This window comes from Balaenoptera borealis (assembly GCF_965194805.1).
Source record: "Balaenoptera borealis genome assembly, chromosome: 15".
NCBI lineage: Eukaryota > Metazoa > Chordata > Mammalia > Artiodactyla > Balaenopteridae > Balaenoptera > Balaenoptera borealis.
The window spans coordinates 77,077,473-77,091,474 of NC_138871.1; the positions used below are offsets into that span (position 1 = coordinate 77,077,473).

Sequence of the window (14,002 nt, forward strand, 5' to 3'; positions counted from 1 at the left end):
TTTCCTAGCTCTTCACCTGAGAGACTATGAAGACATTATGCCTGCCGTTGAGATCTACTCTCTGTTAGCACTCTGTGCGTGTGCCAGTAGGGCTTTTGGCACTTGTTCAAAAGCTTTTATTAAACTCGAATCTTTAGAGACCCTCAGTTCAGAACAGAAACAGCAATATGAAGATCTTGCTCTAGAAATCTTCACCAAACATACTCCAAAAGATAACAGAAAATCTGAATTGGACAGCCTTCTTGAAGGGTAGGCTAAATGTAACTAGTAGATGTCATTCTATAACACCTTACTAGAAGCTTGGATCTTTATATCTAAATAGTGTAATATAATAATTAAAGCACTAAATTTTGAAGTAATCTACCTTAACATAATACCCTATTTAATTTAGTCTTGTAAGTATATTAATACTTGATTTTCTCATTGTAAGAAAAGTTTTTTATTTGAAACTTATCTTGAAATGCTTTTCATTCTTCACTTTTTGTAGTGTAATGAAGTTTTAAGGAATTAGGAGTTTCAAAGTATAATTGTCCCCTCTTATTTTACAGAGGGGAAGGGAAGCTGCCGACATGTGTTGCCACAGGAAACCCGGTCACTGAATATCAATTCTGGACGTGCAACGTGTGCAAGCACTGTGTCCAGGCTCAGGAAATAAGTAACTATAACTTCTGTCCCTTATGCCATAGTGCAGTGGGATGAAGAAATGACAAGCTGCCTATAATAGGAATGTTTATATAACAATGTTGACTTTATGTAAATAAGCATCATTATTTCAGTTGTATTTTTATAAAAATTTTCTATATATATATAAAATACATAATATATACATATATAAAATTTTGTGTAAAAATACAACCATGAAATAATGATGCTGATTGTCATATAAATGTATGGCAATGGACCATATTGTCTGCCTGTCTGTCTTATTTATCTATCTATCTGTCTATTTATCTATCTTGTGGTTGGTTATATGATACTATGGAAATATTCCAAATAAGAAAATTTTTCTCACAGTGTCACGGTTACTAGCAGGGAGGGATGGGGGAAACATGGGAATGGGGCAAAGTTGAATTTAGGGAACTGACATAACCTGTATTAGACAGAGGTTAAACAGTTGAAATACCAAAATGAGTACTGTCTCTAGCTGTGTTTAATTAAATAAGCATTGAAAGTCTTCTCTATTTTATTTTCAGAAGTGAAGAGAAGGCATTTTAAGACATTGTTTTTTACAATTTGAATTGTTTCTAATAGCTTAATTTTTATATAGCTTTTCCTTTTTAATCTACCCTTTTAGTTTCATCTAAGAGATGACATTTGGCACTTTACTCTTCATATTATTGTGCCGAACACTTAGCTCTATATAATGATATACATTTATACAAAAACATCTAGTTTGTAGCTGTAGTTTTACTTGAAACATTGTCACCAAGCTGGATCCTTTCTTTAAACAACTCTTGGGTTGTGGGGAGTGATTCTCAATATGCATCTGTTTTGACTTACTGTCATTAATTTAAAAAAGAAAAATTGTAATCAGTAATGGGTAATTTCTTACCTGTTTTATGTAGCTAATAATGTTCTCCATTTCTCACGATCTTACTTCCTCTCATTTTATGGTTTCAGGCCAGACTTAAGCACTATTCCATCAAGATTATTTGGTGAAGTTTGGCTGATATTTAGCAGAGGCAACAAAGAGAAATATGCAAGGTTGTTATTGCAGCTTCAATACTTAGGTTAGTTAACTCTCTCAATGTGATATGTTTCTGGTCCTTTAGAGCCAAGTTAAGCCTGATGCAGATGGAGAATAGTGAGCTATGAGAAGAGGTTTAGAGCTTAAATGAGTTCATTATAGATAGCAAGCTCCTGTGCCTAAATAAAATGAGAAGACCAGAAATCTTCGAAGTCTCTGACTGTGTTCACGTGCCTTGTGGGAAGTTACCTTGATACAATGGTAGCCTCCAAATACACTACCAAGCAAGCCATTCCAGAGGTCATGGAACAGAAAGGGGTTACAAGCTCAAATCACATGGTTTATTGAATCAACTTGAAATATACAGTGAAGAACAAGGAGAAAGTGATGGGATAGATTAATACTATTAGTATAGGATGCCAGTCAGGTAGAGAGAGTACAGTTCCTGATTCCTGAGTTATATACTGTTCTTATGTCCTGACTCTTACTCTGCCTCATCACCTTCCCCTTGATAGTGTGGCTAGAAAGAGGACCAGAGCTGAGATTTGAGCCAGGGGACCCGATCGAATGGAGTGTGCCCAAGGCCAGTGAGGCACATTTGCTCAATAGAAAAGGCAGTTTTACCTGGTCATAGCTGTAGGTGCCAATGAGCCTGCTGAGCAGTTGTGGATTCAGTTGTATTTCCTGGGCAGAGGACAGACCAGAATAAGTGTCATCAGTGGGTAATTGAATTAAGACCTCCCACATATTGAGCACTTGATAAGTCTTATGCATACCTAGTGTGCCGTGAATATTTAGTGCCTTGGTTGCCTTTTGTATTTTTAGTGCCTTGTCAATATTAGGTGTAGTCACACATATATGCTCTATTTACTTTGTCTAACATGTCTCATAAGTTTCTAACTTATCTAAGTTTAAGACAGTGAATTTCATCTATCTCATTTGTTTTTGTCTATAACAGAATGCAGTATTCCCCCAAATCAGAAAACAACATCCTAACTAAGATATCAGCCCTAGGGAATATATCTCCTGTTGAACTTAATTACATCTTCCCACAAGACTTTCTCTTTTCAGGAATGAAACTATTCTCTGCTTCATCAATGAGAGAGAAGTTTTCAGGGATGTAGGTTTAGGAATTCCTGCAGGACTGCACGTTCAGAGTTGTGATTCTTGGTCCATGGTCTAATGCCTGAATATCTCTTCTTTCCCTTTCTCATCCCAGAAATCGGCTGAGAACTCAAAAGTTAGATTGTCATTCTCTAGCCCTTACTGTTACTTGTTGATTACACTCCCATTTGCTTCAATTCCAAAATCAGCTGTTGACTCCTCAGACTTTTCCTAACATATCTTATGGGAACTCTCTTTTGGAGCCTTCTCATTTGCCACTAATTCCTTGCTACCTGAGCGCTAGAATATTTCCTCCAACTAATTATTTCAGATAGATCCCGAGTTGTTGTCACTACTTCTTGTTCAGTTTAATCAAGAAACCAAAATCTCTAAAAACAACCTCTCATACCTTGTAGACCTAGATTATCACATATGTATATGTGTGTATGTATGTATATATACTTATACACATACATATACCCACATGCATATACATATATATATATATATATGTACACACACAGACATATCTTTCCAACTACTGTAAAAACTTATGACTATTTGGGATTTATATCTGTGAATGTTTTAGGGATCTGCTGTGATGTCTTGGGGACAGACCTTTGTCCTGCTTGAAAATTGGTTTTATTCAACATGAAGGAAATTTCAGGATAACAACACCAACAAATTCTCCCCTGATTAAAGGGGCAGTGAGAAGCAAAATTGTCTATATATAACAAATACTTGGAGAGAATTTGGATAGACAGAATGAGGCAGTATATTGAAGACATTATAATAAAGGTTGTTCTCTTCTTGTAATAAACATGAGCTGACTCCCTTTAAGTAATGCTTTTCTTTATCATAAAATTTGGCCTGAATTATGTTAAGTTTCAAAGTAGCATGGTAGGCCGAACTATTGAGATGATTGAACTGATTGATAAAGCTATACAAATAAGCAGTGTGCTAACAAGCAGCGTAGCATTGTTGACCTGCTGTCATGCACAAATGCTAATTTTATTTTATATATGTATTATATATATATATTACATACATGTTTTTGCTAACATACACTTTGAAATTATCTTTTTGTATTCTAAGAGCTGAGATCTTAGGTTTTATGTGGCATTAGTGAAAAAACATAAAAATAATAAATGTTGAGGTAAAAATTGTATTTATCCTGTTTTCTTTATCTATAACTCATGCTAACATGGTATTTGTCTTGTTTTGATTTAAATATTTTGATGGGGGTTGGGTCGAAGGGTATTGGGCTCCAGAGTGGATAAGGGGAGATAGGGACGGGAGGTACAGTAGTTGTACAATGTCACTTTTGCTACCTATAGGAAAACAACAACAACTTATTAAAGATACTAGGCAAATGTCTGATGACTGGAGGTTGCAGTGAATTACTCCTTAAAGATCATACAGAGTTCACATTTAGAAATGGGGGAAACATTGTTCCCAGATTTTTAATGGAAAATCAAGAGTACCTAATTTGATGATGTTATAGCTCCAAAATATTGCTACGGAGTTTCTAAAATGAAAATAGCAATATTATGTTGCCCCCTACTGCCTATTATCATTTTCTCAGTTCATTTTTAAAAAGAAATTAACACTTTTTTTTTTAATAAATAAATTTATTTATTTATTTATTGGCTGCATTGGGCCTTCGTTGCTGCGCGCGGGCTTTCTCTAGTTGCGGCGAGCGGGGGCTGCTCTTCGTTGTGGTGCACGGGCTTCTCATTGCACTGGCTTCTCTTGTTGTGGAGCACGGGCTCTAGGCGTGCGGGCTTCAGTAGTTGTGGTACGTGGGCTCAGTAGTTGTGGCTCACAGGCTCTAGAGCACAGGCTCAGTAGTTGTGGCGCATGGGCTTAGTTGCTCCGCAGCATGTGGGATCTTCCTGGACCAGGGCTGGAACCCGTGTCCCCTGCATTGGCAGGCGGATTCTTAACCACTGTGCCACCAGGGAAGTCCCACTTACTGGTTTTTGAGTATAAAACTAACATATGTTCATGTGAGAAAATTTCAAAAGTACATAATAGATGAGAAAGTAAAAATAGTCTTAATAACCTTTTTTAAAATAAAAGGCATTAATTTATATTTTAGTTGAATTTAGGAGAAGAAAAAAATGAGGTGAAATGGGAATTCCCTGGTGGTCCAGTGGTTAGGACTCCACACTTTCACTGCCAAGGGTGCAGGTTTGATCCCTGGTAGGGGAACTAAAATCCACAAGCCCTGCTGTGTGGCCAGAAAAAAAAAAAAAAGAGGTGAAACTGAAGAAATTGCTGTTCTGTAAGTTTTCTTCATAATAAGAGCTCTTTGTTTTTAAGAGATTTCTCAAAAATTAAAAGAAAAAGTAGACATTAGAGTTTCTATTTTATTTACTCATTTCTTACTTGGCACAGTTTAAATTTCTAGTTAGTAAAACATAGAGGAATTTAGAGAAAAATGAGAAACCTCTACACACCCACTATAATAGCTAGAACTGAAACTGACAAATGTTGGTGAAGATACGGAGTAATTGAAACCCTCATACATTGCTGGGGGAAATGCAGAGTAGTACACCCACTCTGGAAAAGTTGAGTTTTAGAAGTTCTCTATATATTCTGGAAATATATATGTATAGCGTATGTGTGTATATACACGTATTTTTAAAATTTATTTATTTATTATTTATTTTTACTATCCCAGTCAATGACAGGGAAACCTTAGTGAAGCCCCCTAGCCATGGGGCTCAGACAGAGGGCTGGCCTGCAGAGGAAGGAGGAACTCGTGGAGGAGTCTTATTTGACTTTCTCCTCAGGGCACAGGCTGTTGTTGTGGCCACACTTCTTGAGGCAGATGACGGTGTGGGGTTAAAGGCGAGCATGACGCTTTCAGCAGATCATCTTATAGTTGTATTGCTGGCTGAGCTGGCTGAGGGAAGTCTTGATGATGCCACCCTGCAGGCAAAGCACCGAGTGCAGGTGGACTGCGTGGAAGACGGGCAAGAGAGTCGGAGACGGACAGCAACTGAGCCTGGGCCCAGCACCTCAGTCACGGGGCAGGGCCCTCCGTGTCCTGTAGACCAGAGCTTCCCAAGTGTGATGGAGACGCCATGTCAGATCCCTTGGTTCTGCGAGTAGTTGGACACACCAGCCCAAACCTGCTCCACAGAACCTCCATCTTTGCATTTCCCACCCTCATCAGATACATGATTTGCAGATATTTTCTCTTACTCTCTGGGTTATTTACTTTGTTGATAGTCTTTTAATGCACAAAAGTTTTTACTTTTCATAAAGTCCAGTTTATTTTTTTTTTTTGTCGCCTGTCTCTTTGGTGTCATAGCCAAGAAATCATTGCCAAATCCAATGTCATGAAGCTTTTGCTTTATGTTTTCTTCTAAGAATTTTTAATCTTTAGCTCTTAGTTTAGCTCTAGTTTAGGTCTTTAATCCATTTTGAGTGAATTTTCTAATATGGTATTTAGGTCCCACTTCGTTCTTTTGCATGTGGATATCCAGTTTTCCCACCACTATTTATGGAAAAGACTGTCTTTATGCCAATACCACACTGTTTTGATTACTGTGCTTTACTAAGTTTTGAAATCAGGATGTGTAAGTCCTCCAACTTTGTTCTTTTTCAAGATTGTTTTGGCTATTTGGAATCCCTTGAAATTTCTTAAGATTTTTAGGATGGAGTTTTATATTTCTGTAAAAACATCATTGGGATTTTGATAGGGATTCCATTGAATCTGTAGACTGCTTTAGTATGAACATGGTTTGTCTATTTATGGCTTTAATTTCTTTCATCAATGTTTTGTAGTTTTCATCTAACCAAGTCTTTCATCTCCTTGGTTAATTTCTAAGTATTTTATTCTTTTTAATGCTATGTTAAATGGAATTGTTCTCTCAGGACTGTTCATTTTACGTAATTTTTACTTGGATTAAACATATTGTACTTAATACATTACTACATGGGCTTCCCTTTGGCATAAAGGGCCAGGGAATGTAAACTGACGTCCTCGACCACAGGCTATTAACACAAAATACTATTCTACTAACCCTTACACTATTCTAGAGGTTCAAAAAGGTTGAGAAGTTTGCAGTCTAGAGCCTTGGAGTTAATAAATGGTAGTGTTTGAAACTGGACTCACGTCCATGGGACAACTAATCTCATGGGATTTCGACATAAAATGTCTCAGTGTAACCACAGCCTACTTAGAACAATCTCTAGCAGGTGGACGCAGGAATTGGAAAAGTGCTACAATAAATCCGTGGGTCATTTAGCCATTCATAAAACAAACCTACATCTTTTCCGCTTCCGGCACCGCCCCCCTGCCCCCGCCATTCACTGTTAACAAAGGGCAAACTCCTTGCAACATGTAACCACGGACTTAGAAACCAGTTTGGGACTGTCGATCTACTGCTTTTCTGGAGACGAGGCAGGCGAGACCAGCAGTAACAAGAGAACTGCAGTTCACAGCGGTCTGTCTGCCTAGGCTTTCCTGAAGCACCTGCGCTGTCCACCAGCAGCGTCATTAATCCCGCGAGACGACGGGTCCTCGGAAGGCACAAAATTCCCCCTTTGCTAGAGCCCAGGTTTTTGCCGTCAAGTTAAATTCCGGGGTGCGGAAGTACCTTTGTCGTGCCGCCTCTAATCGCTCAGAGATCAACCCCAATTCTACACGGAAAGCTAGGCCTCCGACCGCTATGGAAGGGCAGCAAGGGCAAGAAAACCTCGCGACCCTAGCGCTTGCCCAAGCTCATTTCCAGAAGGGCGAGTACGCGGAGGCCGAAGCGCTGTACTCCGCTTACGTTCGCCAGTACGCCTGTGCGGCCTCCGAGGGAGAGGCGCCCGGGAGGTAAGTATCGCGAGAAGTGGGCACAGCGGGACCTCTGCAAGGTGGGCGGCAGGGCCCGTCTAGTCTGGTTTCTCGGCCACCCGAGCTCACCCGCGCAGCGGGCAGACGTTTGTCTTTCCAGAAAGGCAGTGAGGGAGCATCCTAGAACGCAGTCCTCTGCGCGTTCTTCTGGGACACCCATGAGGGTGTCCGGACACCGGGGCGCCGGCTGCCTTTCACCTCGAGTGTCCCCGTTCCATGTTACTCTGATCCAGAGTCTTAGAGCGAGACCTGGTGAGGGCGAGGTGCCGTGGGGGCCACGCTAGCACACAGTACCGCAGCTCCACGACATCTCAGCAGGTGTTTTGTTTTTCACTTGTGAAAAGAAATGTAAATATATGGAAATGGTGTAATGAACCTCCAGGTAACCATCACAGGGCTTAAGCATTATCAGTTCATCCAGGGCATCATATTATTCATCCATGGATGTTTCAGAGTGCATTTCTAGATATTAAGGATTTAAAAAGGCGTAACCACAATATCATTAGCACATAATTCCTAATGTCAAGTTTTGGAATTTTCCTGGTTGCTCAATAAAGGTTGTTTTGTTTTGTTTGCTTGTTTGGTTGGTTTTTAGCAGTTGGTTAAAGTCGGGATGCACATCAAGTCTTTTAGCCTTTAAGGCTCCCCTTCATTTTTTTGCTTTGTAGTTTATTTGGTGAGGAAACCGGGTCATGTGTCCTGAGAGTTTCCCGTATTTTGGATTTGCTGAATTCATCCCCCGATGTCATTTAATATGGTCCTCTGTCTCCTACATTTCTTGTGAGTTGGTAGTTAAATCTTGAGGTTTGATCCAATTCAGATCCAGAATTATGGTGAGAACACTATTGTAGGTGGTGTTGTGTCCTTTTGTCAGAGAACATGTAATGTCTTTCTTTTGGTCATGTTAGCAACCTTGATACCGACTAGGGTTCTTGGCCTTCCCCAATCAATAGAAACTGATGAGACTAGACAAGAAATTCAGGCAAGGCTTTCTTGGGGCCCCTGCTGCAGCAGGAGGGAGTAAACACAAGTAACAGATTCCCTTGCTCCTGGAGGAGGGGCGAGCTGGTTCCTTATATGGGGTGAGGGGAGGGGGTGTGTCCAGGGGTCCGGCTGGCCGGAGGGGCGGCTTAGGTGTTTTGCCCACCCCTTTGGTGGTGTGGAGTGCACGGGGCATGTGCGGTACCCTGCTTTTGCTCCCGACACCCTGTTTTTGCTCCCGGCTCTTCAGAAATGGCAGTTGGGGTTTGATTTTGTTTTTGTTTTTGGTCTTGTTGTATCTTGTCCATAATTTGCGCCAACTTTTTAGTCCCATATAGTTTCTTTGTATTTTGTTGCTCAAGGAGATGTTTGTCCAGGTGCAAGCACTGCAGCAAAGGGTCCCAGGTCCCAGCCTGTCTCAACTTCACCTGCTAATACCTACTCTCTCAAAGCATCTTGGATTTATGCTTGAGTGTGTAGCATTTGTTGTACTCCAGGTTTTGCCTTTGTTGTTCTTGTTGATTGTGTTGAGTGGTCCAGGATGAGAAAAGAAAGGACAGCTGAATGAGCAGGGTTTTTTGACAGTTTTGAGTTGTCTGCACTATCACCCTCCTCTCCCCTCAAGGATTTGATTTTTCTTGACAGGATGCCAGCTTGTCTTATTTGTATGAGGCTTATGATTCTTCTCCTGTTTGTTAAACTCACATGGAATTAAATCAGAAACATTTAGTGGCTTTCTTATGTCAGTAATACACCAGAATAATAGTTAATAGAAGTTTTGGGACAAGCAATAAGATGGTACCCCCCCCCCCCCAAAGTTAGTAAACATAGAAAATGTAGTTTTCTATTCTTGTTTCAAGCTCTAAGCATAGACTTATCTAGTAGGTTAAATTTTTTTTTATTTTTTAATTTTTCATTGAAGTATAGTTGCTGTATAATATTATATGTTACAGGTATACAATATAGTGATTCACAATTTTCAAAGGTTATACTCCATTTATAGCTATTATAAAATACTGGTTATATACCCCGTGTTGTACAATATATCCTTGTAGCTTATTTTATACCTAATATTTTGTACCTCTTAATCTCCCACCCCTGTATTGCCCCTCCCCCCTTACCCACTGGTAACCACTAGTTTGTTCTCTATATCTGTGAGTCTGCTTCTTGTTTGTTATATTCACTAGTTTGTGATATTTTTTAGACTTATCTAGTAGGTTTCAAAAAGGATTCCTCAGCAACAGGCATATTGATGCCTCTAGTCTTGTTACTCCTCCTCCTTTTTTCATCTCAGCCTGAGAGCACAAATTTGTTGTGTGGCAGATGTAATTTCTGCCCCTTACCAGCATAGGAAAGAAAATCTGTGGAGGTTTAGCAGAAGGTTGCCCAGCATGCCTGCATGAACCTTCTAATTTCCTTATAGTTCTGAAATCCTTCTAGAAACTCATGGTTAAACTGAATTCTGTCATTTCAACTTTCTTCCTTACATACATCTTTTAGGGTTCGTTTATTTTTAAAACAATGGGTCAGCGAATCATTTTGAAACAGTATTCACAGTCTTTGTATGCCTGCCACTCTGAATGGTTTATAACGTTTTCTTTTAATATCCAAAAGTGCAGCCTTAGCCATAAACCTAATTTCCAAATATTTTTTTTTCTTTGCTAAAGTTAGCAAGTGCAAAGAAAAAAAAAATCTACTTTTGGATTAGGTGACTTGGTTATATTCCATCCAAGTAAACACTATCATTAAAAAATTCTCAATATTAAAAAAATTCAGCTTTAATTAGCCCATGTCTTTAAAATATGAAATTATTTCCATATGGAGAATAGGCTTTTAGAATTTGTTGTAATGAGATCTAATTCTAAATCAAACATTTGATGATCCTCTGATAATAAGACATTTGTAACAAAGTTTTGAAGCTTAGAAATTTAACGACTAAAGCCTTACCGAGTCCTGAGGCTGCATTTTCCTTAATACTCTTTACTGGGCAGTAGTTCAGCTATATCATAACAGAGAGAGATAAACAGAGTGTCCCTTCTTGTTCACTAGGATTTAACGATGGTGCTAGTGGCATCTAGAAGTGTCCATGTACCTAGTCTCTCTCAGTCCTAGCTCACAGAAACAGACATTTTCTAAAGTTGCAGTGATTCCTTTCCATTGTTAGGAAACTTAAACTTGAAGGAGACCCCTAGGCTGTGAGTACCCCTCCTGACAGCAGTAATTACAGTCCCTGTCTGAGATCTCAAGGATCAAGATGTTAAGAGAAGTAACTTTTAATAACACTGACTGCAGTCACAAATATTTTCTGAGAACTAGACTTTGAACTGTGGAGTATAACAAAGAATGACAGCTGAGTTTAGCCTGCATCTTCCCTGTTTGGTTCAAATTTGAGAATCCTCTTTGAAAAAAAGAAAGGAAAACAGAATCATCTCTGACATGGAGCAGAGCCCACTGATATTCTCTGTGTAGATGATTTGTCCAGCAGAGGCTGGTGTGTGTGTGTGTGTGTGTGTGTGTGTGTGTCCTGTTGAGCTGGTGGCTTGTCAGAGCTGCCTGGATGTCTAACCACTCATAGGAGTCCGCTCACTCAAAGCTGAGAGAGTGGCATGGACGTGTATACACTACCAAACGTAAAATAGCTAGCTGGTGCGAAGCAGCCGCATAGCACAGGGAGATCAGCTCGGTGCTTTGTGACCCCCTAGAGGGGTGGGATAGGGAGGGTGGGAGGGAGATGCAAGAGATATGGGGACATATGTATATGTATAACTGATTCACTTTGTTATAAAGCAGAAACTAACTATAACTGATTCACTTTGTGATAAAGCAGAAACTAACACACCATTGTAAAGCAATTATACTCCAATAAAGATGTTAAAAAAAAAAAAAAAGCTCCTTGGACCACCTCTGGAGCCCTCAGATGCAGTGCTGTTTCTGCACACAGGACCCCCAGTGTGGACCAGAGCTGTGATGTCCCACTAGCAGGAAGCCAGTCTGGCCTTGGGAAGGATGCCTGCTGAGGCTGGAGGGAGGGCGATTCTGTCCCCAGAGAGCACTCTCTAGGGATCAGCATGTTGATTTTTCACTTAGAGTTAACCTCTGTTTCTTTACTGGTGGAAAATGATTTAAAATCTCAATGTTTTGAGATCATTTAAAAATTTGAGGATAAAACTGATTCACTTTATGACACGTCTGTAGCACACTTGAACTTTGGGCTGGCTTTCCCTCCTTGCTTCATTCAATTCTGAGCTGTCTACTTTGCCGCACTGGCATGTGCTTTAGAAAATAAACATTTTCATATTATATTCAAAAAACAAGTTGACAATGAACAGGGGCTTTGAACACACAGTAAAATGAATGCGCTTTTCAGATTGACATTGTAGTGCTATATAACCTTGCAAATGTAGAAAACAGGATTAAACAAAAATTGACTCCACCGCTTTATTTCCTTGCACTTTGTTTCTTCCGCTTGGTTTTTCAGTGTAGATACTGCATGTTATAGGCTATGAGTTTGACAACACCCAAAAGAGAATGAAAGGGGAAGCAAGAGGAATTTGGCAACACTGTGTTTTTAATGTGAACTTTTTGTTTAAAGCAAATGCAGCCCTGAGGATTTGGCTACTGCATATAACAACAGGGGGCAAATCAAGTACTTCAGGGTGGATTTTTATGAAGCCATGGATGACTACACATCTGCCATAGAAGTCCAACCCAATTTTGAAGTTCCATATTACAACAGAGGGTTGATATTATATAGGCTGGGTAAGAATCTTTTCCCCCCTTTTGTCCTTGACTGTATGCTGTGAATTCAGAGCTCTCAAATGTTGTAAAACTAATGTAGTAATCATCCAGTGTGAAAGTGATGTGAAATTTAGGTTTAGAGCCTGGAGCAAAGGAAGCCTACCTGAATTTATTTTAGGCTTTCAGTAGGTGTTACAGACCACAGCGGGGCACCGGGGTGGGAATTGGACCTGGGCGCCGGGGTGAGCGTGCTCCCGTTACTTTGTGCCTCTGCATCCCCAGCTGCGAAATGAGGGTAATGCTGCTGATACCCTGTGAAACTTTTCTGAGTTAAAAATCTCTGCAGGCATACAAGACAATATAAAGTGAAGGGGTCTTAGGTTCTTGGACTAAAGGGACTGTTAGGATCGTTCCTCATTCAAGTGTTAAAAAGAATATTAATTTCCTGTTTCTTAATTTTACTGTAATTATATAAAATAGGTGACATGGTTTTGTTGAAATTTTGGGATGATTTAGGCTATGTACCTGTTAAATCCCAGTACGTAAACCCGTAACTAATTTTAAGTGTATTAGTCTGTAAGGGTACACAAAGTTACTGTGATACACACATCCCTACATCATTATCAAGAGGAAAATATTCCTTTAGTAGGAGTGGTTGAAAGCTTGTAAATATAAAAGCAAAAGTATATGTATCCAAACTTTGCTATGAATAATATATAGAAATACTCAGTGTTTTTTCTTTTCCATTTTTTTGGGTTCTGGTACAGGATACTTTGATGATGCTTTGGAAGATTTCAAGAAAGTATTAGACTTAAATCCTGGATTTCAAGATGCTATTTTGAGCTTAAAACAGACTGTTCTAGACAAAAAAGAAAAGCAAAGAAGAAATTATTGAAAATTTTAACTTAATTGAAATATTAACTCATGATCCACCTGGCATCTCATTGTCTCTAATTTAAAGCTGGTGTTAAGCTATTCTGATTTATATTTAAGATAAAGAGATTCATGCATCAGCACTGAAAGTTAAATGATGTACTTAAGGTAGTTAATTTCAGATTGAGTAACTGTGTTGAGTAGGTATGCTTTTATGAAGTGTAAATAAATAAAAAGAATGTATAATTGTATATTATTACAGTAAAATATTTAAAGAAATGTGTGGTATTTTCTTCAGTAAAACTATTTATTTTGCTATTTTTTATTCCCAACTTTTTATGAAAAAAATCTTACCTCTGCAGAAAATTGGAAGTATAGTACAATAAACACTTATAAACTTTCCACTGAGATTCACCAGTTGTTAACATTGTGTCACATTTGCGTTTTCTCTGTATTTAAATATATAACTTTTTGCTGAGCCACTTGAAAATAAGTTGCGCAGATATCACAATACTTTACTCCTAAATATTTCAGGCTGCATTTTCTAAGAATAGAGACAGCCTTCTTTATAGCCACAATACCATTATAATACCTAATAAAACTAATAATTCTATAATATCATTCATACCCAGCCCATATTCGAATTCCCCAATTGTTTCCAAAATGTCTTGTGTAGATTTTTATTTCTGGATCTGGAGTCAATCAAGTTACATTGCATTTTGTTGTTAAGTCTCTTTGTGTTCTTTTAATCTGCAATAGTC

At 38.9% G+C, this 14,002-nt stretch overlaps 2 protein-coding genes across 5 annotated transcripts in view; both read left to right on the forward strand.

The window, feature by feature from the left end:
* Positions 1-3,959, forward strand: part of WDR35 (WD repeat domain 35) — a 63,213-nt gene extending 59,254 nt beyond the window's left edge. For 2 of the 4 annotated variants that reach the window (XM_082357280.1, XM_082357281.1), the window contains 2 exons: positions 9-249; positions 549-1,891. In XM_082357280.1, coding sequence (XP_082213406.1) covers positions 9-249; positions 549-699 — 392 coding nt within the window. In that variant the 3' untranslated portion in view covers positions 700-1,891. Of the gene's footprint in view, positions 1-8; positions 250-548 lie in introns of all 4 variants that reach the window. The other 2 variants (XM_082357282.1, XM_082357284.1) reach the window with 2 other exon arrangements.
* Positions 3,960-7,345: 3,386 nt separating this feature from the next.
* On the forward strand, positions 7,346-13,520 carry TTC32 (tetratricopeptide repeat domain 32). The gene is made up of 3 exons (XM_082357287.1): positions 7,346-7,628; positions 12,223-12,389; positions 13,136-13,520. Exons 1-3 carry the CDS (start codon positions 7,477-7,479, stop codon positions 13,261-13,263), a joined length of 447 nt encoding a protein of 148 aa, XP_082213413.1. The 5' UTR covers positions 7,346-7,476; the 3' UTR covers positions 13,264-13,520.
* The last annotated feature ends 482 nt before the right edge of the window (positions 13,521-14,002 follow it).

Excerpts from the sequence above, each read along its gene's own strand:
- TTC32 (XM_082357287.1), top strand. The coding sequence starts at position 7,477 with ATGGAAGGGCAGCAAGGGCAAGAAAACCTCGCGACCCTAGCGCTTGCC. Across the intron at positions 7,629-12,222 it reads GAGGGAGAGGCGCCCGGGAG|CAAATGCAGCCCTGAGGATT; the intron begins GTAAGTATCGCG and ends TTTTGTTTAAAG. Across the intron at positions 12,390-13,135 it reads GTTGATATTATATAGGCTGG|GATACTTTGATGATGCTTTG; the intron begins GTAAGAATCTTT and ends GTTCTGGTACAG.